Raw genomic sequence first — 23,083 nt, 5'->3', positions numbered from 1 at the left:
GACACAAACGTATCTGGGTATTGAAAACCTACAAGGGATGCGTCTGTGACGTATATACCATGCGACCACTTAAACCTTAGATTTCGGACGCTAGCACTTTTGACACACTGATGGAGTATATTACAGTATATTCATAGTGGGTTGTATATTGAGATGGCAGATATGTCACATTAAAAAGGACAAATCAAACTAATGGGACACTTTTAATCGCTACAGCCTCAGTAGTCAACCAGTGAAATTACCGTATTACATCTTAATCTGGGGGTCCTTGGCATGAAAAAAATGTGGGAAGCAAGTGGTTTAAACATTATTAGGAAGCAAGCCCAAATGAGCAACTACACTTTAGAAACGAGGCCAAATAAACGCAAACCGCAAACTACCAATATTTAAAAGCGACTTAACAGAAAAACAAGCCAAAAGTCGCTAATAAGCAGACATGGCAACAGGTGCTGTGACACCTGAATATCTGCATGGGGATTATGGTGCTATTTAAGTGATTTGAATCAGTTGTGTGGAGGGAGGAAGCATGCAGACTAATTTGACCCTTTATTTCGGATTTCTGTCAGGTTGTGTTCCCACATGATTGTTGACTGATTTGATCCCTCAAATTAATTGAATGAGTGACAATAGGAAGTGATGCTCAAAATGAACACACCCGCTTTTCCCCAGTAAACTCATTAGGAAACTTGTGGATAGAATGTGTGTTCAATAACAGGGGGTCTCCTTGTTTTTCCAGCACTTCATTAAACAGAAAATACATTTTCAGGTGGGTTGTCAATTTCAGCCAATCAGGAGAGAGTACCCATTTATTACAGTGTTCCATTTCCATTTTTTTCTGCTCATTTCTTTGTGTCATCACTTACAATTTCACTTTTTTTATTCTGTATCCTGTATGAGTTCTCTATCCTGGTTTGATTAAAATGTATTTTCTGTTTACTAAAGAGCTGGAGAGACTTGGAGACCCCTTTTACTGAACAAACACTCTATAGCAATGATTACAATCAGAATGTATAGATGGCTATTTAACACTTATTTTAACAATAATGTAATCTAATAAATCTGAGTGCAGAAGTGTGAGTTTGTGACGTCCAAAGATAATTCAGCGAAAAGTCATAACAGTTTATATTTATTATTATGCTCCTGGGAAGATATGTTGGATGGGCGAATCTGGGTTTAATGTTAAGAACAATTAGCTTCTTTAGTTTCAACCTGTAATGTTTTAATGGACTGTTTTCATTTCAGTGAGTGTTGTACTTCTGGGGAACAACCAGTCAGACAGGAATGCAGTTGGGAACCTCCTACTGGGAAAGACTGCATTCGATGATGTTCTGGACGACTGTATTAGAGTTAGTGGTCAGGTAGAGAACACACAGATGGTGGTCATCAACACTCCAGACCTTCTAGATCCCAACATCTCACAAAAAGAACTGTCACAGAAGGTCCAAAGCTGTGTGACATGTTCTGAACCTGGACCTCATGTGTTTCTACTGGTGCTTCAGCCTGAAGACTTCACTCAAAGGCAAAGACTCAAGCTACAGAACGTTCTTGAAGAATTCAGCGATCGCTCATTTGATCACTCATATGTATTTATGTCAACACCCAAAAATCAGAGTGCAGGTCACATGTTAAACGTAGTGGAGCATCCTCCACTACATGAAATGATCAGAAAATGTAGGTACAGACATTTACAGCAGAAGAACCTTGAACTTCCAGAGCTGTTGACACGATTGGGCCAAGTTGCTCATGCCAGTATGAGACCAAGACAAGCTGTGAGCTCGGGTCCAGTGAGAGCTGCTGGTAAGTGCAGGACGGCATAGTTATGATAATGTGATTGGTACATAATGAATATAAATGATTTTTTATTTTTTTTTATTTTTATCCCACAATTTTTGTAACCATTTTTTTTCACCCAGTGCCAAGTGCCTAAACTGTAATCCTGGGCAGGGGTGCTATGCTCATGGGACGGCCTTGCACGGCGTGCAGGAACCTATTTGACCAGGAGCACGCGCAGGCACATGCATAGATTTAAAACGAGTTTAAATTCACACCTCAACAAAGTTTACAAAGGCTCCCGACTCACACCAGGTACATTAACATAGGAATTAGCCTAGATGCATATCAATTGTCCATTGTATGACCTGAAGTGTAGGTGTTAAGTGACGTGCGCGTCACGTCATTAAAATACAGTGTAAGCACATCCCAAATGAGCATAGCATCACTGATCCTGGGTAATCCTAAACTGTAATCCTGGGCGCCACTCTCCCTCTGCCAGCCTGGGGAGAGCCCCGGACTGAGCTCATGCTTCTTTCAATGCATGAGGAGTGAGCAGCAGGCCGCTTCTTATCACCTGACGGGGGAGTTTCCCCAGTAGGACGTAGCGCATGGAAGGAACACGTTATTCCAAACAGTTCCTTTCCCCTCCATGAGGTGCCCCGGCTGACCAGGGGGAGGCAGTATAGAGACCAGGATTACTGCATGTTTTTTGTGAGGGTACCTACCCTAGGGGACACGGGGAGAACATGCAAATTCCACACAGATAGGCCCTTTCACCAACCCCACCTAGGGTATGGGCACTGATGACGTGGAAGCGAACACGCCCACAGTATCCCCAGCGGGAATCAAACCCCAGGACCTTCTAGTTATGAGGCGACAGCGCGATACCGACTGCGCCACCGTGCCCCCTGAATACAAATGATTCTATAACATAATAGTATAATCTTTTTAAGAATATGTTTTTTTGGCATCTGGTATGGCTAACCTCCATGTTGTCTGTAAGTTAACCTTTAGGAGTTTGGTCCACTTTTAGTTATCTTAAATCTTCCTTCCTATTGAGAGTGGAAAACCAACACTTTCTCATCCCAACTCGTCAAATACAACTGCTTGGTCAAGTGCCATGATACGATTGTGTCATGGTGTCACTTTGCGACGCTGTGAGAATTTGGGAATTGAGGAGATCCTTGTAGTTTGCAAGATTAGCTGTGGATAGACACGCACGCACGTACGCTCACACACACACACACACACACACACACACACACACACACACACACACACACACACACACACACACACACACACACATACACACACACGGATCTCATGGATAGATTAATGAGTTTCCCTGTGGATCCAACTCAACATTAATTGGCTATCTATCTATAAATGATAACATTTAGTTAACATGACTCTAATCTGTATATACATTTATTTGCTGAATGAAATGTATTAAATGAATTTGCTGAAAATTATGAAAATATATTTTATTTTTTAACTATTAACTCTTTCTTTTAGCTTCTGGACTCAGGATTGTGCTTCTTGGGAAACAAGAAGACAAACAGACTACACTTTGTAACTTAATTACAGGGAAACGTGGTTCTTACTTCCAACAGAGAAAATTGGGACTGCCAGAAGATGGGGAGTGGCAGGGACAGTCTGTCACAGTAGTGAAAACCCCAGACCTCTTCAATATGTCTGTTCTATATGTTATACAGGAAATTGAGAAGTGTGCATCTCTTTGTTCACCTGGACCCAATGTGATCCTAATGTTATTGAAGCCTTCTGAATTCAGGCAGGAAGACCGAGACACACTGAACTTCCTCCTGCAATTCCTTCAACCAGAGGCCTGGAACAACACAATGATCATCACAACAAAAAAGGGACATGACAGCGACAGGTATAACCTCTCCGTAAATCAGATCATTGGAGACGTTGGAGGAAGACATTACAGGATGACTGAAGATGACCGATCATCACTGATGGAGAAGATTGAGAAGATTGTGATTGACAACAGAGGAAGCCACCTCACCTACGTTAAAGGTGGACCCACCATGACACCAAAGTCCAACCCTCATCTGAACCTGGTGCTGTGTGGCAGAAGAGGAGATGAGAAGATTTCTGCAAGCACAGCTATTCTGGGTCAGACCCAGTACAACCCAGAGTCTAGTTCTTCTACAGAGTGTCTAAAGAGACAGGCGGAGGTGTGTGGATACTGGGTGACCCTGGTGGACCTGCCTGCCTTTTATGAAACACCTAAGGAGGCAGTGATTGACAACGCTTTCAGATCTGTCTCTCTCTGTGATCCTGAGGGGGTTCATGCCTTTGTGCTGGTCGTTCCTGCGGGTCCCCTTACCGATGAAGATAAGGGAGAGATACAGCGCATCCAGGATGTATTCAGCCCTCAAGTAAATGACTTCACCATGGTTCTGTTGGCTACACATTCAGTTCCAACCGATCCAGTTGTTGCCAACTTTGTAGGTAAAGACACAGACATCCAGGAGTTGTGTCAGAGCTGTGGAGGCCGATACATTGTCTTCAACATGAAGGACAGCAAACAAGTTCCTGAAGTGTTGGATGCTGTAATAAAGCGAACACCTCTGGAGGGGAAACCACTCTGCTTCACAAGAGAAATGTTTACCAAGGCCCAGTTTGAAAAGAATAAACGACTGGAAGAACACAACGCCAGGCAACATGCTGAACTTCAGACGCTGAAAGGTATTCCAGGTGATGATGACAGTCAGAGCAGTGATCTCAGGATAGTGCTGATTGGGAAGACCGGTTGTGGGAAGAGCTCTTCAGGAAACTCTATTCTGGGTGAGAAGAGATTTGAGTCCAAATCCAGGCCATCTTCTGTCACAAAGCGTTGCCAGAAAGAACAGGGAGAGGTAGACAGTCGTCCTGTTGTTGTAGTTGACACACCTGGTTTGTATGATACAAGTCTGTCCCATGAAGCTGTTCAACAGGAGGTGGTAAAATGCATCAATATGCTGGCCCCGGGGCCTCATGTGTTTGTGTTGGTGTTACAAATTGGCCGGTACACATCAGAGGAGAAAGGGACAGTGAAGATGATCCAGACTGTCTTTGGAAAGAATTCCAAAAGGTTCACCATCATTCTTTTCACAGGAGGAGACACATTGGAGCGTGATGATCAGTCCATTGAGGAGTACATCGAAGACGATGATTCATTAAAGCAGCTGATTGCTGAGTGTAGAGGAAGATATCACGTCTTCAACAACCTTGAGAAAGACAATCGTAAACAAGTCAGTGATCTGCTGATGAAGGTTGCGGCGATGGTGAAGGAGAATCGTAAGGGGTGCTACACCACAGAGATGTTCCAGGAGGCAGAAGCAGCCATTCAAAAAAGAGTGCAGAAGATTCTAAAAGAGATGGAAGATGAGATGAAGAAAGAGAAGGAGGCCCTGACAAACAAATATGAGGAAGAAATCCAAGCAATGACAAGAAAGATGGAAGAGCAGAAATATGAAATTAAAAACGAGAGAAAACAAAGAAAGAGACAACTGAAAGAAAAGGAGGATTATATCAAGAAAGTGCATGAGGAAAGAGAGAAAGAAGAGGAAAAAAGAAAAGAGGAGGAAACAAAAAGACAGGAAGAGGATGAAATGAAACAAAAGGAGTGGAAAGAAAAATATGAGGCCTTGGAGAAAGAGAAGAAAACAGCATCAGAAGAAAAGGAGAGAATATTGGAAAATGAGAGAGAAGAAATGAAAAAACAACATGAGGCTTGGGAGAAGGACAGAAAAGAATGGTGGAATAAAAGAGGCCAGGAGGATGAAGAGAGAAGAGAAAACAAACAGAAGAAAATAACAAGGCTTCAGAAAGAACTTGATCATGAAAGAGAAAGACATGAGAACAAAAGAAGAGAAGAGGCTGAAAAAAGACGAAAAGAAGAAGAGGAACGACAGAACATTTTTAAACAATATCATGATAAATGGGAGAACAAGGAGAACGAATACAAGAATAAGGCCAGAAACCAAGCTGAAAAAACAGAAGCAGAAAAATGCAAAACAAAAAAGTCTGGAAAAGATTCATCATGCTGGCCCAGCTGAGAGCATTGTCATGATGTAAGAATTTTAAAAACACTTTGGATTTTAATATTTCGTCTCTGTCGGGTGGAAACCTCATGTCTAAAACTGTTGCTTTTCAGGATTCAAATTCAAAAGTAGCAGATCTACAAGCTCATGCATCGCTTCGCGCCACGTTACGAGCTTGTGGATCTTCTACTTTTGATGCTTTTGTGTGACGCTGTGGTATGATCACGTAGGGAATTAATTTACGGAAAAACACAAAGTTAGGATGTGGAGATGAGAGGTTTCTGCCCGACAACAACGATATTCATCTGTCAATCACATGATTTGAACATAAATATCGACGTTGTAAAATTGGTTCAAGACAGAATATATTATTTTGTCGCTCACTGATACAGTTACAAGCAGTGAAATGTTGGTGTGACATGTTCCACAAGACTGCTAAAAACAATACAATACGCACAAAATAATAATGATAATAAAATTGGCAATAGTACAGGTAAAAGTCAAACACTTTTAGCAGCAATGGGAAATGTGCAGACTATAGGGTGTGAATTATATTAGTATGTGGTTATTATTTAGAACACCATAATGTGCATTATGCAAGTTATTATTGCAAGTAACAGTGTGAGCCAAACAAGGGAATATTTGCAGATTGAATTCCTTTTGTTTTGATGATTGTTGTTTTTGTGTGTATGTTTTATGTCTTTCAGCAAAAAAAAGCCCCAGGCGTTGAGACTCCTCACACGGTTGCCATTCATTCCACATCGTCACAGACAGTCCGTTACTGGGGTGTTGTTTGTCCTTCATAATCCTTTGTGCCCTGCTTAAGCACCTGCTGTTGTATGCGTCCTGCACATGACAGCATCCTGCATACATAACTAGTAAAGCTTTGTATTGAACTTGTATAATTATGTTGTTAACTAGTAAAACGTTGTATTGATTGTTAAACTATCTGGTTAAGGCTTTGAATTGATCCTGTTAAACTACGTTGTGAAAAGCTTTGTATTGATCCTGTTAAACTATCTGGTTAACTAGTAAAGATTTGTATTATGTTAAACCATCTGGTTAGCTTTCAAAGCTTTTTATTGATCCTGTTAAACTACTTGTGAAAAGCTTTGTATTGATCCTGTTAAACTATCTGGTTAACTGGTAAAGCTTTAATCCTGTAAAACTATCTGTTTTTTAACTAGTAAAGCTTTGTATTGACCCTGTAGTGAGTGTTACTTCTTTCCTGCAGCACAAGCAGTTAAACTATAACGTTATATTTTGTCCTAGTGATGACAACATGTTGCACTACTTTTCAATGTGTTCACTGTTGCACCGTAATGATGTAATAACGGTCCTTTATTATATACCTGCCTGTCCTCCATCACCCTGAAACATTTCATACACGTTCACAACCCCAAAGCCTCATCACAATGATCTGGACAGACAAAAAGATGGAGCGCTGAAGGACATGACCCCTGGTGGAGATGTGCTCTCTACAGAGCACCCCTTTCTAGTTGACATACTGCAATGGTTCTCAAACTGGAGGTCGGGCCCTCAGGGGGGTCCCCAAATGATTTTGGGGGGTCCCCAGATGATTAGCTTAATGTGCAACATTGTTTTCTCACTCAACAGTAAACAAACCAGTGTATACAGGGTATCTCAAGACTTTTAAGACCTTTTTAATACCTCTAAAATAAAATAAAAAACAACAACAAATAAGACATTACTACGTCAAAAGTAACCAACACATTATAGTATGAAAATTTGTCAAACATTGGCCAAATTGCCAAATATTACCTAATAGTACATTGTTTTTTTTAATAGCCGATTTCACGATATTTATCTATGGAACCGAGTTAAACTAAATGTAATGCCTCAACTCCTACAATTCAAGTGCTTGTCAGTTCAAACAGGATTGTTTTGGCCTTTGGGGGGTCACAGCCTGAGAAGTTTAGAAACCGTTGACATACTGGACTGATGTCAGCATGAATGAACTGTCATAACGTTATCACTTAGGTATATAATAGTATAACTGGAGAGGATCTGAGATCTCCACCTACTGAATGGTCTAGGGACATTTAAATTCAATTTAGGGGCCCAGAACTGGACGGAAACTATTCAGAAATGTAAGAATAAATTTCATTGCAGAATGAATGCCTAGACTTTAGGGTTATCCTTCATAATAAGTATCAGGGCTGGTTTTCAAAGCAGTAGATGTAGGTTAGTGGCTGTTCTCGCCACTGTTTCTTCCCATACATTGAATTTAGATGACACCAGATGTTTCAGCAGGCAGAGATCTCCAATCATCTGGCTACACACTGGCAACCCCAAATCAGATCTTTATTGGCCTATAGGCTATACAGATTGGAATCAGATTGTTTTTATCATGGTCTGATCAGCGAAAAACCCAAAACGCATAGAAATTGATTTGTGCAAATCAGATTTGAATCCCATGCCGGGAAGCATTAAGCACAGACATTGATTTATTCTATCATATTGGTGGTGAATATTCATCTTGCCAAGACATTCCACATGATCCTACCATCATTTCCTATTGGCTCCAGTCTACGCAACTCTAAGCATACATACATTTTAGAGGGTCTTTCATTATTTTGAAGCCAAGAAGTTTCTCCATTTCAGTTTGAACTGACTAGGCTTTGGGAACGATGTGCGTTGGGAATGCCGACGTTCCACTTGGCACATCACAGACAACATTGTGAGCTTGTAGATCATCTATTTTCGGCGCGCGTCAGCAGGCCCTGGTGCATTGGTTCTCAAGGTGGGGTCCGGGGACCCCCAGGAGTCCTTGGGGGGGTTCCAGGGGGTCCCCAGCAAAAGTAATTAACATCATCACAATCATTTTAACCACTTTATCCATTTATACGTTGGCTATTATTATTATTATTCCCCTGTGTCCTGTTCAGGAGACCCTAGAACCCCTAGGCTAGGACCCCTCATGTTGAGAACAGGAGACCCTAGAACCCCTAGACTAGGACCCCTCATGTTGAGAACAGGAGACCCTAGAACCCCTAGACTAGGACCCCTCATGTTGAGAACAGGAGACCCTAGAACCCCTAGGCTAGGACCCCTCATGTTGAGAACAGGAGACCCTAGAACCCCTAGACTAGGACCCCTCATGTTGAGAACAGGAGACCCTAGAACCCCTAGGCTAGGACCCCTCATGTTGAGAACAGGAGACCCTAGAACCCCTAGACTAGGACCCCTCATGTTGAGAACAGGAGACCCTAGAACCCCTAGGCTAGGACCCCTCATGTTGAGAACAGGAGACCCTAGAACCCCTAGACTAGGACCCCTCATGTTGAGAACAGGAGACCCTAGAACCCCTAGACTAGGACCCCTCATGTTGAGAACAGGAGACCCTAGAACCCCTAGGCTAGGACCCCTCATGTTGAGAACAGGAGACCCTAGAACCCCTAGACTAGGACCCCTCATGTTGAAAAGAGAACCACAGCCAGTGAGACTGTGTGTGTGTGTGTGTGTGTGTGTGTGTGTGTGTGTGTGTGTGTGTGTGTGTGTGTGTGTGTGTGTGTGTGTGTGTGTGTGTGTGTGTGTGTGTGTGTGTGTTGATTGAATTTATTAGACAGAAATGTAAACAGCACGATGTACAGTCAGACATTTGAGCTAAAAGGATAACACAACAAAGTACCGGGGACTTGTTTCCTGGTCCTATGTTTGGTTGTATGTGTGGTTGTCATTATGTTATTATAATGTGACTTTAACCAAACCAAAACATTTCTGTGTGTAAAACATTATATACAATCATTATTCATCTGTTTCTTGATGGTACTGGACTTTTAAAGGTTTTTTTTTATCAGATAATGACTGTAAAATCAGACATTCAGGCTGATAAATATGTATTATCTACTTTACTGTAGCCTTTTATATACTATTATTTTTCTACATAACGGAGCACCTGTCTGCAATCTGCAACTGGTCCTAGACAAGTCTTCTAAGCTTGACACCAGATTTGACCTTCTGTACATATACTTTAATTGCTCCTCGTGTTGATGATTTATTGTATGTTATTGTATGTCTTTAAATGTCTTGATGAATTGAATACACAGACATTCAACCAATCAACCATAAAAGCTGAACCAGAGGTTTCCTCCACCATTCTGATTCTAATGCTGGTTCCTATGGCACATTTCCAAAGGATTTTTTGCATTGGGTATTAAGAAAAAAAAGCTTTGTTGTAAACAAAGGACTTTGATATAGGCTACATATAGCCTACTGTAGCGTATATATTTTCTTAATAATAGCCAGGCAGGCAATTATAAGACAAACAGGTGCATTGTATTTCACAGAACAAAACATGAAACTCAGATGAAGGGGGGTTCCATCTCGAGCAAAGACTTAGTTAAAAAGCCTTTAATATGACGACAGGGCTACTACATATTAAAAACTATAAAATGCCCAGACATGAAAGTATCTTAAGATTACTGTATGTTACCAGACTTTATTTTCTGCATACATTGAGAGAGAGAGAGAGAGAGAGAGAGAGAGAGAGAGAGAGAGAGAGAGATGCAATCTTGTGAGGGAATCTTTTTCTAACTCACTTCGAGGACTACAAACAGTAGTTCCAAGGATAAGAATCGTATATTCCGATTAACTTTACTTAATTTTTTTCTCATTTTATGCTTTATTTCTGATAGGTCAGGGTAGAGAGACATGAGAGACAAGGCCAGGGTCAGATTCCTTTCACTCACAAAGAGAATAATGGTCATGTGCACTAATTAGCTGAGCCACCTGGCACTCCCTCTTAAGAACTTTTTTAGTATAGTTCATATAATAATGATTTTGAAAGCATTCAAATTGCTGTACTGCTACACTTTGGACTTTAGGCACATTGTCAGTTAAAGTTATGTTTCATGGTTTTACTGGTAACTTTAATTTTCCTTTTGAATATGACAGAATGTTTCTTTATTGCAGGAATCATGATACCTGTTAATGATTGTCCATTTGACATCCTATCTACAGTTGATCAGATCTGGTCTCTCATCATTCTACTTTACTTCTTCTCCTGTCCTTCAACCAGAGGAAGAATCCATTGGTAAGTAAAGACAACAGAAAATAATGAATTAAACAAAATGACTTTTAATCAGAAGATGTGTTTGATCAATAATAGTAATCATCAAGATTAATATCTTGATGATTTCCATATTTATCAAAAGAGAAATCAGAAGTTTTGCCCGGGACCCAAACTAGTGAAAATAGCAGATCTACAAGCTCACAACACGTCGCTTCGCGCCGCATTGCGAGCTTGCAGATCTGCTATTTTCATTACTTCTTAAACATTTGTTTTCTAATTTAGGGAATTTCTTTGATTAAAAAGTAAGCCTTGCCGAGCCATGTGGCCCATAAGGCAGGAGCCCATCTCCTGTTTCTGTAGCGTGAGGCAGCTTGCACCCTCTGGACATTTTTTTTCTTTTTAATCACAAAGTTATTTTTGAAAAAAGCTTGAATTTGGAAAGAATTTGTGATTTTTTTGTGGAAATCTTTTGAAAATCCTTTAAAATAATAACAATAATTTAGGAAACTAAAAATAAAGGGATATTCACTCGCTACCCACGAAAATGGTTCCTGACCCACTGTTTGGGAAACAGTGATTTACGCTATAATGTGTGTTGCATGCACTTGTTAATTTTATTAATTTGTTTTGTAATCTAATTATTGTTTTAATCGTAAGACTCTTTAGGCACGCAACCAGAGAATGTAGTTTATACAGAGAGGGAATGAGATGGAAACCTGATTCACTTTTTGTGTTTATTTTATGAAATGTGTTTCCCCCATCAGATATGAAATTATTTTAGAAAAACGTTTTACTTTGTTTTCAACTCGTTTTACTTTGTTTTTCAATGAAAATGTGTGAATTTTTGTGGAAATCTTCAGAAAATCCTTTAAGATAATAATTATGACAACATTTAGGAAACAACAATAATGACCACTGTTTGGGAAACAGTGATCTAAGCTATAATGTGTGTTTTTTCTTGGTAATTTAATCCAGAACCCTGGTGTGAACTGTGACCCCCCCCATCCTCCCCACCTGTGTGTTGATGTGCTGAGGTTCAGTTCAGGTGAGGAAGGCCTCCATTCCATCACATTACATCATAGACACACACAACTAGACCTAGTTCTTTCACGTCTTCCTGATCATTTATATGAAAATACTGTGGACACCAGTTTGTGTTAATGAGCCATGTTGAAATCAAATGTACGCTTATTCTTCTTATTTGTTGAAATTCAGCTTATTTTCAACTTTTAATCTGTATTCAGATGGAGTTAGGATACAGCTTGTGAGAGTGAAGACTGACCTGGATGATGTTATGGCAGAATCACTGACTACATCACCTGGTGAGTCCAGTCAGATGTTACCTCATACATATATAATATAATAATAATATAGGTGAACTTTAACTGAATCTGTTGACAATTACATTACATTTTTCAGTCACATCACAAACCTTCATTTTGCTTTTATTGTTTTTATTATTTTGACAGTTACTTTTATCCCAGTCAGGTCTGCCACTACCAGGCGCAGTCGGTTACACATTAGCTAGTCTGTGTGAGCATCTCAATCTACTTCAGACTTCAGAATTCAACTTTATTATCCTCATGTGACATTTTCTTGGTCCATTGCTCCACATATAAAACATACATAAAATCCACAGTAAAACAACAGCAGATTGCACAGTGACTACAGCACACATACACACATTGGGGTCTTCAACAGGAGGTCCGGGACCCCTAGGGGGTCCTCAGAGTTACTACAGGGGGGCCGCCAAATCTAGTTGTGATAGGATATTTAGTTTTTTTTACATTAAAGGTATCATGACATTCATGTTTACACCACATTCAGAGTCTTTGTCCTGGTCCTTCAAACGTGTACAAAAAGTTTTAACTGAAAATTCCACTCCAGTGATTCACTGTAGGTGTTTTTGTCTCACATTTCTAAAGCCTTTTCAACTGCAATGAAAAAAGAAATCTTTGCCTGCGGGTGTCGCTGGTGAGGGATTTTGCCTGTCAATCATCGCCTCTGCTCCGCCCCCCCAAAGGAAAGGATAGGGGAGGGGAGGGGCGAGGAGGAGAGTGGGCGGGATTAATCGACTGTGACCTCACTGTCGAAGGGCCAAGCTCAGATTACTTTTCAGCCTAATTATTCAGAAAACCCCAGACCACAGAAAATCCACTGAATGTTCAAAGTTCAGATTTTTTGGGTGTAATTGAGGTCATAAAACACAAAAAAAAACATAAAAAATATAAAAAGTGAAAATGAATGTCATCGAACCTTTAAAGCAGCACTATGGACACACAAATAACATGGCAGCCAACGTCTTTTACTTCATTACCCAAGAGTCTCTGCAAGCATGTCCGGCAGGATGCGCTGTGATTGGCCAGTCATCGCTTTGACTGACAGTTCTGCCTTGCTGTCTTGGTAAATGCCAGGATGAAACTCATTGTCTCTCCTATACATAGTAATACAGTCAAGCCCCTAGCAGGGACCCCCCTGAGTCTATACATTTATGGAAGGATGATTGTTATTGCTTAAACATGTAACTTTTTGTGGGACATAATATGCTATATAGTTGTTAAAAAGTTACATAGTGCTGCTTTAACCCCAGCATCCCTATTCTGACTGGTTGAAACTAACTGTCAAACAAAGGTTGAAAGATCACTTCTTGCAAAAGTGGCAAAGTGAACTTAATAGTATGACATCATGTGACATTTATGTCGAGTGCAAACAAGAGAAAAATACCTTTTGTGTGAAAACCAGAAGTACAGACAGGCCATTTGTAATTTCAGGATGCATAACACGAGAATTCCAAAGGTTAATGGCAGATATAAAGGTCTGGAAAGAAGCCAGAGGTTATGCAATTTATGTAATGACAACTGAGTTGGAGATGAGTTTCACGTTCTGTTGGAGTGCAAAAATACTAACATTATACATTTTAGACAACAATACCTGACAAAGTATTATACAGTATCTATGCTGAAATTATTATAGTTATGCTGCAATCTGATAAGCCAAAGGTTATTTGTTAATTGGGTGCTTTTCTGAAAAACATTCTTCCTCTGTTCAAATTATGCTTGCCATGTCTTTTGCTACGTCTGTATGAATATTGTTAAGTATTGTATGATTTATGAATCTGTGCTCCATGTGAACATGGTCGTGAGTTAAATACATGATGATGAGGAACTTTAGCCAGAATTAGCAGATCTACAAGCTCACAATGCTTCACAGAGCTTGCAGATCTGCTATTTTCGGCAAAGAGGTTTGGTGTAGAGGGAAAAAAGAGCAGACCAAGTACAGAGTGAAAGGTCAGGTTTACTTTTGAGGGTTTAAGTGGTTAAATGTCTGAAAATACACATTAACATGAATCCAACACTGGTGCTGTTAAACAAGTCTATGAAGCTGATCTATGAAATCTAATTCATTTAGACACTTCAGCTCAGAAATAACCAGACAGTTAATGAACCATTTACCATTTATTAACTATTACCATATTAACCATAACCCATATATGCAATGATATTGCATTCAAGTTTGGCGGTGTGACTCTGCTCATGTGATATTACAGATTCCTGTGCAAACATGTCACAGATCATTCCATCACAACCCCCAGAGCAGAGCATTCAATTCAATTAAAGTGTCAAATCACAAAGTTGTCTCAACACTTTACATGTAGAGAAGAGACCCGACGATCCCACCCTGAGCAAGCAATTAGCGACAGTGGCAACGAAAAAACTCCCTCTTAACTGGGAGAAAACGTCAGGCAGACCCTAGGCTCTAGGGTGGCGGCCTTCTGCCTCGACCGTGTCGGGGGAAAAGAGAGAGGGAGAGACAGAGGAGAGACAGAAAGCATGAAACATAATACAGTTTAACATAACATTGAACCATCAATGCATAATTAAACAACCACAACATAGTACAATCCAAAACGCAGTACAATACACAGAATCATGGAACCACGGAGTACAATACACAGAATCATAGAACCACAGTACAACACAGAATCAACCTATAGAACCACAGTACAATACACAGAATCAACCAATATGAACTAAAAGCCACAGGGAGGAGGCCGGGGAGGTGGAGGGAATTTGAAAACCTACAGCTGTACAACCGGCACTGACAGCCACACACATAGAATGAACAGAGAACAGAGGCTGCTTAAATGAACCGCCTGAGATGCACTGTGGGTATGAGGGCGTGAGTGAGTTAGCTTGTAGCAAATGAGAATGACAAGGGGTTGAACGTATGCCTTAAAGGAGTACAACTGAATAAGCTTGTTAGCGAATGGGGGGGTACGGGGAGTATGAATGAAGTATATAAACATTCTGCCTTCCGTGTCTACATGAACTAACGTTTACACTGAATTTCATTTAGACACTTCAGCTCAGAAATAACCAGACAGTTAATGAACCATTTATTAACTATTACCATATTAACCATAACCCATATATGCAATGATATTGCATTCAAGTTTGGCGGTGTGACTCTGCTCATGTGATATTACAGATTCCTGTGCAAACATGTCACAGATCATTCCATCACAACCCCCAACACGCGCTCACTTGCAGTGAGCAATACAGTGCCACGCCTTAACCTATATGAGAATGTTTATCAGTTAAAGCATCAAAGTGACGCACTTCATTTAATCCATTTGATATAAATGAATATATTACATGAATTAACTATGTGAGTTGTCAGTGCTGACACATTTCCTTTAAATGCATACGATGATGCCCTTCACATCTAAAGCCGACATTCTGCGCTGCAGCAACTATTAGATGCACATTTGGCAAAACACAACTGTGTTCTGATGTTAAAGGAAATAAACTATGAAATTATGAATAACTATGTGTATAGACAGACGGTACTGTCTAATTCCTTCTATATGATGGCAGCATGCGAAACCCTTTAGGCAAGTCCCGCTCGCCTGAACGGTGACCTGATATAGAAGGAATACACCAAGTGTATAGACAGACTGTACTGTCTAATTCCTTCTATATGATGGCAGCCATGCTAACCCTTTAGGCAAGTCCCGCTCGCCTGAACGATGACCTGATATAGAAGGAATACGCTATATTTCTAGTGACGACCAATACCTTTGGTCAATGCCTACCACGTGAGGTACCTTGGTCAAGCCTACCACGTGAGGTATACGTGAGACCAAACACGACCAATACCTTGGGTTAACCGTACCTACCACCACGTGAGGTATTCGTGAACCAGACACGACCGATACCTTGGGTTAAATGTGTACCTACCACCACGTAAGGTATTCGTGAACCAGACACGACCGATACCTTGGGTTAAATGTGTACCTACCACCACGTGAGGTATTCGTGAACCAGACACGACCGATACCTTGGGTTAAATGTGTCTACCAACCTAAACCACTGAGAATATGAAGACCAACTATACTATGAAGTTACCATAACATCATAATACCACACTATAGCGTACGTGAGACCATAACACGACAAAGCTATAGTGTTTTACCTGACCCCCAACCTGCGCTCTGGCAGGAGCAACTTAACATGACATCAATTATGCAACTCCTGATTTATTCATAATTGATCATACATTTACACTCATGGCTTTTTGAGCTGCGAGAATTTCACCCGTATTTAACGGATATAACGTTCATAAGTAGCAGATGACCAACGACCCATGGCTTTCAGTGTGAATGATGGAACCAAAGATGATGCTGAGTTGCAGCACCGATCCGAAAGGAGTGAACAACTTGGGTCCACATCTGAAGGCATCCTGCTTCCTGGCAGCGAACCAAGCCTTGACGTGGCCCTCCCAACATCCGAACAAGGTTCATCTCCCCCAGAATTTAACCGCCGTTGAAGGTAGCGAGACATAGAAGAGAACGGACAAAAGCGGTATCAGTTCTTACAATAATTGATATTCCATTAGAATAAAGCGGTATCAGTTCTTACAATAATTAAGGATAAAGGATAATTCCTTTTAACAGGTCGTTCATGAAAGTCCTTGCGGTCTTGTTTCCAATGAGAACCTGTGAGCAATTGGGGTTAAGAGTCTTGCTCAGGGACAAATTTCATATCATCGGCACATATGCTGGGATAGCCTGGAATCGAACCTGGGGCAACCAGGGCCAGCTGGTTCCCTAGGCGGGCTCACTAACCACTCAGCTATGGCCGCCCCCATAATTGATATTCCATAAGAATAATTAATCTGATTTAGAGTGCTTAAGAGGAATTGAAACATGTGACTGAAAGAGAAGACAGGAATGGAAATGTCATGCAAGGGGTTAAAGCTTTCAGTGCAAGAAAGTATTCCCCACATCTAAGAAACCCATAAGATACTGATAGAAACTGCTTCCAAGTAATATCTACATTAGTTAAGATTCTTTCCTCCGCTTAGTAATTACATAACTTCTCGCAGCTAGCTGCGTTCATCGACACATGAGCCGAGTGATCCAAGCTACTTTTGAGTCAAATCATGCATTAACTTTTCACAACATTTCACTATCACAATCCCAACATAGAATGGAGCGATTTAAACACCCATGTAATAAGTTCAATATAAAGCGACCATCCCAGAATACTTAAATGTCCGAGATCATTAAACGATCCATACCATTTGACATACGCCTGGATTTTATGGACGCCGTTCCTTTAGAACATCAGTGTGAGTGGGTTACACAGATCAAGCAGTGAGCAACCGACATGGCTTTCAGTAAGCTTGAACCAGAATAAATTTAGATTTGATTAATGATGACCTGCCTCTCATGACTTCGGCAGAAGTAGATCCAGTTATACCACCAAGGTGATCTTGAGAACTGCTCGGCAATGACCATGTCGCTGCAGTAGTTATGAAGACCGGCAGCAACCCACAACCTGAACCTTCCCAGCATCCATGATGGACAGAAGTTCATGCCATCGTCAGAATTGGATCACCATAATGGGCAGTTGCTCAAGAAACATAAAACAGAAGCAGAATAAGTTTAAGCAATGAATGAATATCCCTTTACAAAGACATGTTTAAGCTAAAAGTGAAGGTAACATGCAAGTTAGCTCATCAAACGATGAATCCAATCCATAATGATGATAGAAATTGAAGCAGCAGAGAATCAGATTAGCCTTTGTATGCCCTCTAAATGGCACCCCCTAGAGATAATTACAGTTAAAACAATCACCCCATTCACGAGCTTCAATCCACAATGAATACAATAGCTACCCTTATCTGCTCTTCTTCCAAACTACTTCCATTAACCCTTCTTACATATACTACAATCCTTACCTCACATTACCTGTTAAGCTTTTGACTTGAATAGCAGTACGGTGTCAATGCTACATAATGCTATACAACAGCCCCTTTTAGTAGTAGAATCAGTAGCTCGCACTTTAGAACTAACGGAAACCCAACCTGAACCTTCCCGGCATCCGTGATGGAAAGATGGTCATGCCATCAAAGCCTTGGATCACCATAATAGCAGTCAATCATGAAACGAAAACAGAAGCAGTGTGAATTCAAGCAATGAATATCTCTTTACAATGACATGGTTAGCTAAAAGAGAAGTAACGTGCAAATTAGCTTCAGTGCACTAATGAATCTACCTGCATCTGAGAATCAGATTAACCTTTGTTTGCCCTCTAAATGGCACCCCCTGGAGGACAACCCACTACAATTGAAGCAATCACCCCATTTCACAAGACTTCAAATCCACCATGAAGTAATTATCTATTTAAGCCTCTGCAAACTAATCCACCCATATTATAGTTACCTGAACTTGAGCGTTGACTAAGTGAATAGAACAGGAATGCAGAAATAACAGCTTCACTGAGTGGATTAAATTAACTTGAATATCCCATGATCCCAGCCAGCACGCCCACGTGGGACCCATATGGGCCCAATGCGGGCTACTTGGGTACCAAGTGGGCATGGGCTTGAACTGGGCAAATTATGAGGGTCCCAGGTGGGCTGCATGTGGGCTAACTGGGCGTGGGTTGGAAGTGGGCAAGCCCACGTGGTTCCCGCGTGGGCTGCATGTGGGCTAACTGGGCGTGGGTTGGAAGCGGGCAAGCCCACGTGGTTCCCGCGTGGGCTGCATGTGGGCTAACTGGGCGTGGGTTGGAAGCGGGCAAGCCCACGTGGTTCCCGCGTGGGCTGCATGTGGGCTAACTGGGCGTGGGTTGGAAGCGGGCAAGCCCACGTGGTTCCCGCGTGGGCTGCATGTGGGCTAACCGGCATGGGTTGGAAGCGGGCAAGCCCACGTGGTTCCCGCGTGGGCTGCATGTGGGCTAACCGGCATGGGTTGGAAAGGGGCAAGCCCACGTGGTTCCCGCGTGGGCTGCATGTGGGCTAACCGGCATGGGTTGGAAGCGGGCAAGCCCACGTGGTTCCCGCGTGGGCTGCATGTGGGCTAACTGGGCGTGGGTTGGAAGCGGGCAAGCCCACGTGGTTCCCGCGTGGGCTGCATGTGGGCTAACCGGCATGGGTTGGAAGCGGGCAAGCCCACGTGGTTCCCGCGTGGGCTGCATGTGGGCTAACCGGCATGGGTTGGAAGCGGGCAAGCCCACGTGGTTCCCGCGTGGGCTGCATGTGGGCTAACCGGCATGGATTGGAAGAGGGCAAGCCCACGTGGTTCCCGCGTGGGCTGCATGTGGGCTAACCGGCATGGGTTGGAAGCGGGCAATCCCACGTGGTTCCCGCGTGGGCTGCATGTGGGCTAACCGGCATGGGTTGGAAGCGGGCAAGCCCACGTGGTTCCCGCGTGGGCTGCATGTGGGCTAACTGGGCGTGGGTTGGAAGCGGGCAAGCCCACGTGGTTCCCGCGTGGGCTGCATGTGGGCTAACTGGGCGTGGGTTGGAAGCGGGCAAGCCCACGTGGTTCCCGCGTGGGCTGCATGTGGGCTAACCGGCATGGGTTGGAAGCGGGCAAGCCTACGTGGTTCCCGCGTGGGCTGCATGTGGGCTAACCGGCATGGGTTGGAAGCGGGCAAGCCCACGTGGTTCCCGCGTGGGCTGCATGTGGGCTAACCGGCATGGGTTGGAAGCGGGCAAGCCCACGTGGTTCCCGTGTGGTCTGCATGTGGGCTAACCGGCATGGGTTGGAAGCGGGGAAGCCCATGTGATTCCCACGTGGTGTACATGCTGGCTAACTGACATGTACATATGGGCTAACTGGGCATGGGTTGGAACACACACACACACACACACACACGCGCGCGCACACTCACTCACTCACTATAAATCGAATAATGTGTAAACAGATTTGTTTTTTTTGTTTTTTTTACCACTGCCAAACTAAACACTAATGCCAAAAACAGCCAATATACAAGCTCACAAAGACGGACAAACTATTCAACCCCATTTTAAGTTGTACTATATCTTCCTCTTCTACCCCAGATTTTAACCCAGTTTCCTGCACAAGTGCTGACATATTTTACCATTAAGATAGAGCCTGCCTGTTCAGGGGATGATTTCAATCTTGACCATCAGGTCAGAATTTGTGTCAGATCCTGTGTCTAGGTGAGACATGACCTTTGACACAATCTAAATGTCTCAATAGAAGAGCAGGGAGACTAAATGCAACCACCCCAATTATATATATAGTATAAGTTATATTGTATGAACATACTCTACCATACAGATTGGACATTACATTGTATTTTCAAGTATTTAAGTATTTGTTTTTATTTATTAGAGATGGCCATGGCAGGTTAACTGTTTAACTGTTAACCGTTTAACTGGTAACCATTAAAAGGATCCCTGGCTAATAAACCAATCTACAAGCTCAAGCTTGTAGATCGGCTATTTTTGGCAAAGAGGTTTGGTGTAGAGGGGAAAAAAAGAGCAGACCAAGTACAAGTTTACTAAGGGTTAAGTGGTTAAAGCCCAACTCACTTTTTCTTAGATTTTAACAAGTATAAATGTGTCGTTTGTGATAGGGAGCAATGATAATACAATGTGTTCATAAGCTTGTGGATTCAGAGCTTTCTGCTTTCTTTCAGTTACATTTGCTGCTTCAAGTCAAACTACATTTGTATTATCCTGTTCAAGTCCAGACTAAATCCCCTCCCCCTGACTGCCTGTTAATGGCCCTATCTGAGTGTGACCTTGTGGGGGTCACACACAGATAGCAACAATGGAACAATGGGTATTCAAATTATCACTTCAAGGCATGCCAGACTAGTCTGGGTTTGGAGGGGTGGGTGGTTTAGTTTATTTATTTCTTTAAAGTTTAGTTTTAATTTTTTATTGTAATATGGATTTTTTTTTTTTAAATAGCCGACCTACAAGCTCTTTTTCAGATAGATTGTTTTAGTTAACTTTGAAAATACACAATCCTGTTTCAGTTAGTTATATTTTTTGTAAAGCCTTGTTTCTTGGCTTAGGCAGCAGTGGGGACACACATATCTTCCTTTTAGAAAGACAGAGAGTCTTTTTTAAAACATAATGAAAACAAGAAGTACAGTTGGAGGGGGTACAGCATTGTGTTGAACAGAGCTGTGTGTGTGTGTGTGTGTGTGTGTGTGTGTGTGTGTGTGTGTGTGTGTGTGTGTGTGTGTGTGTGTGTGTGTGTGTGTGAGAGCTTGGGTGTTCATTTAGAAAGTCGAATGTTTACATCAGCACAGGTTATGTTTATAAAGGCTGGTGATGTTTGCTTTAATGCAGTATTACACACTTTACTTAAGACAGGCAAGGCCATTGTATTTAGTTTTCAGTTAGTATTTTATTGTTATTTATTTATTGTTTATTTGCTCAGGCATTTCTAAGGACAGCTAAAGGTCCTGTTTGCTTTGGGTCCTAAAGGCCCCCTCTGTTTGTCCACTAAATTCAAATTTAAACTGACAAAGGACTCAAGGAGCAAAGCAGAGAGGAGGATTGCCTTGTGATGGATTTCTGCTTTCATAACTAAGTAAGTAAATATTTAAATGCAGTACTGATCTCTTTAAGTAGTAGATTGTGCATTACTCTGTTCTCAAGCTAAACTTTATTTTCATGCTGTTTTATGCTGCTCAGTTTGGGCATTCTTCCTGCTTGTCTTGGTGAATCATTGTGTGTGTGTGTGTGTGTGTGTGTGTGTGTGTGTGTGTGTGTGTGTGTGTGTGTGTGTGTGTGTGTGTGTGTGTGTGTGTGTGTGTGTGTGTGTGTGTGTGTGTGTGTGTGATTAATTTTCCTTTATCTGTCTAACTTTAAATGTAATTTGGCAACACATTTGATGTATACCAGTAGAAGGCATGCCACTGCATATACAGTAATGGAAAGTTTCATAATTCTATAATTTCTAACAGTTGGCTTCTTGTCATTTCTATTAGGAGGACTGAAGAACACAAGGATGCAGAGAAGGCTCTCTCCAAGTGGTTCACTGGGGCTTGTGATAGAGGTGGAAACAGAGTTTGAGCTCAGAGACAGCTTCCACAACTGGATGATGCACCACCCTAGTAGACAAAGTATCTGTCTCTCTTTCTCTCCCCTTAGCAGCACAATACTTGGTTGGTTCTGTCACTGGGGATTTAAACAGAAAGGCTCAAGAGACACCCACGTACACATAGGGCCCAGATTCATCTGCAACATGAAACTGGATCTCAGAATCCCTCTGCCCTGTTACATGGACAATGGAAGTTTTTGATGCACCTCTTATACACTATTTATACATTTTTTGGACCATTTTTATTCTTATATTTTGTTCTGTTAATAGTCTCTGTGGAGCATTGTCAGAATATTATGTTGCATTTTTGTGATTTTATGTATATACTGTATGTACACTTGCACGTTTAATGTGTGTGCCTTCTCTTCCTGCACCTTTACACTACTGCTATATTTATTTCCATTTGTATTTTCATTGTATTTTCATTATCTATATTGTTTTTAATAAATTTGTCAAAATATATATTGTCTATTTTCATCCTGGTAAAACTGAAGACGTGTAAAATGTTATACCCAATTTTTATTTTAGGTGTGTTTACAAGAATTAACACGGTTCATGTTTGCTGCTTAATCTATTTTATTTATATTTAAATCTTATTAGGACCCACGTTGGAAATCAAAGGAACCATTGCACAAACAAACCCAGTTAGGACCCACCTCTGTCCCATATAGACTTGCCTAGTTGGGGCCCACCTGGGGCCCAGGTAGAACCCACCTAAAGCCCACATGGGCATCCCAGTTGGGACCCACCTCGGTCCCACATAGACTTGCCTAGTTGGGGCCCAGGTAGAACCCACCTAAAGCCCACATGGGGCCCATGTGGGGCCCATGCAGAACCCAC

The 23,083-nt window shown here is 41.8% G+C and overlaps 1 protein-coding gene across 1 annotated transcript in view; it reads left to right on the top strand.

Moving 5' to 3' along the window:
• Positions 1-23,083, top strand: part of LOC308079054 (GTPase IMAP family member 8-like) — a gene marked incomplete at its 3' end in the record, with an annotated part of 48,387 nt that overhangs the window by 9,301 nt on the left and 16,003 nt on the right. The window contains exon 3 of the mRNA XM_080420390.1: positions 12,108-12,185. Coding sequence (XP_080276516.1) covers positions 12,158-12,185 — 28 coding nt within the window. The 5' untranslated portion in view covers positions 12,108-12,157. The remainder of the gene's footprint in view (positions 1-12,107; positions 12,186-23,083) is intronic.

The sequence above is a fragment of the Gymnoscopelus braueri genome, assembly GCF_963280865.1.
Source record: "Gymnoscopelus braueri genome assembly, chromosome: 22".
In the NCBI taxonomy this organism is placed as follows: Eukaryota; Metazoa; Chordata; class Actinopteri; order Myctophiformes; family Myctophidae; genus Gymnoscopelus; species Gymnoscopelus braueri.
Note: the sequence above shows the minus strand (reverse complement) of the source record. Positions and strands in the feature narration are given on the sequence as shown.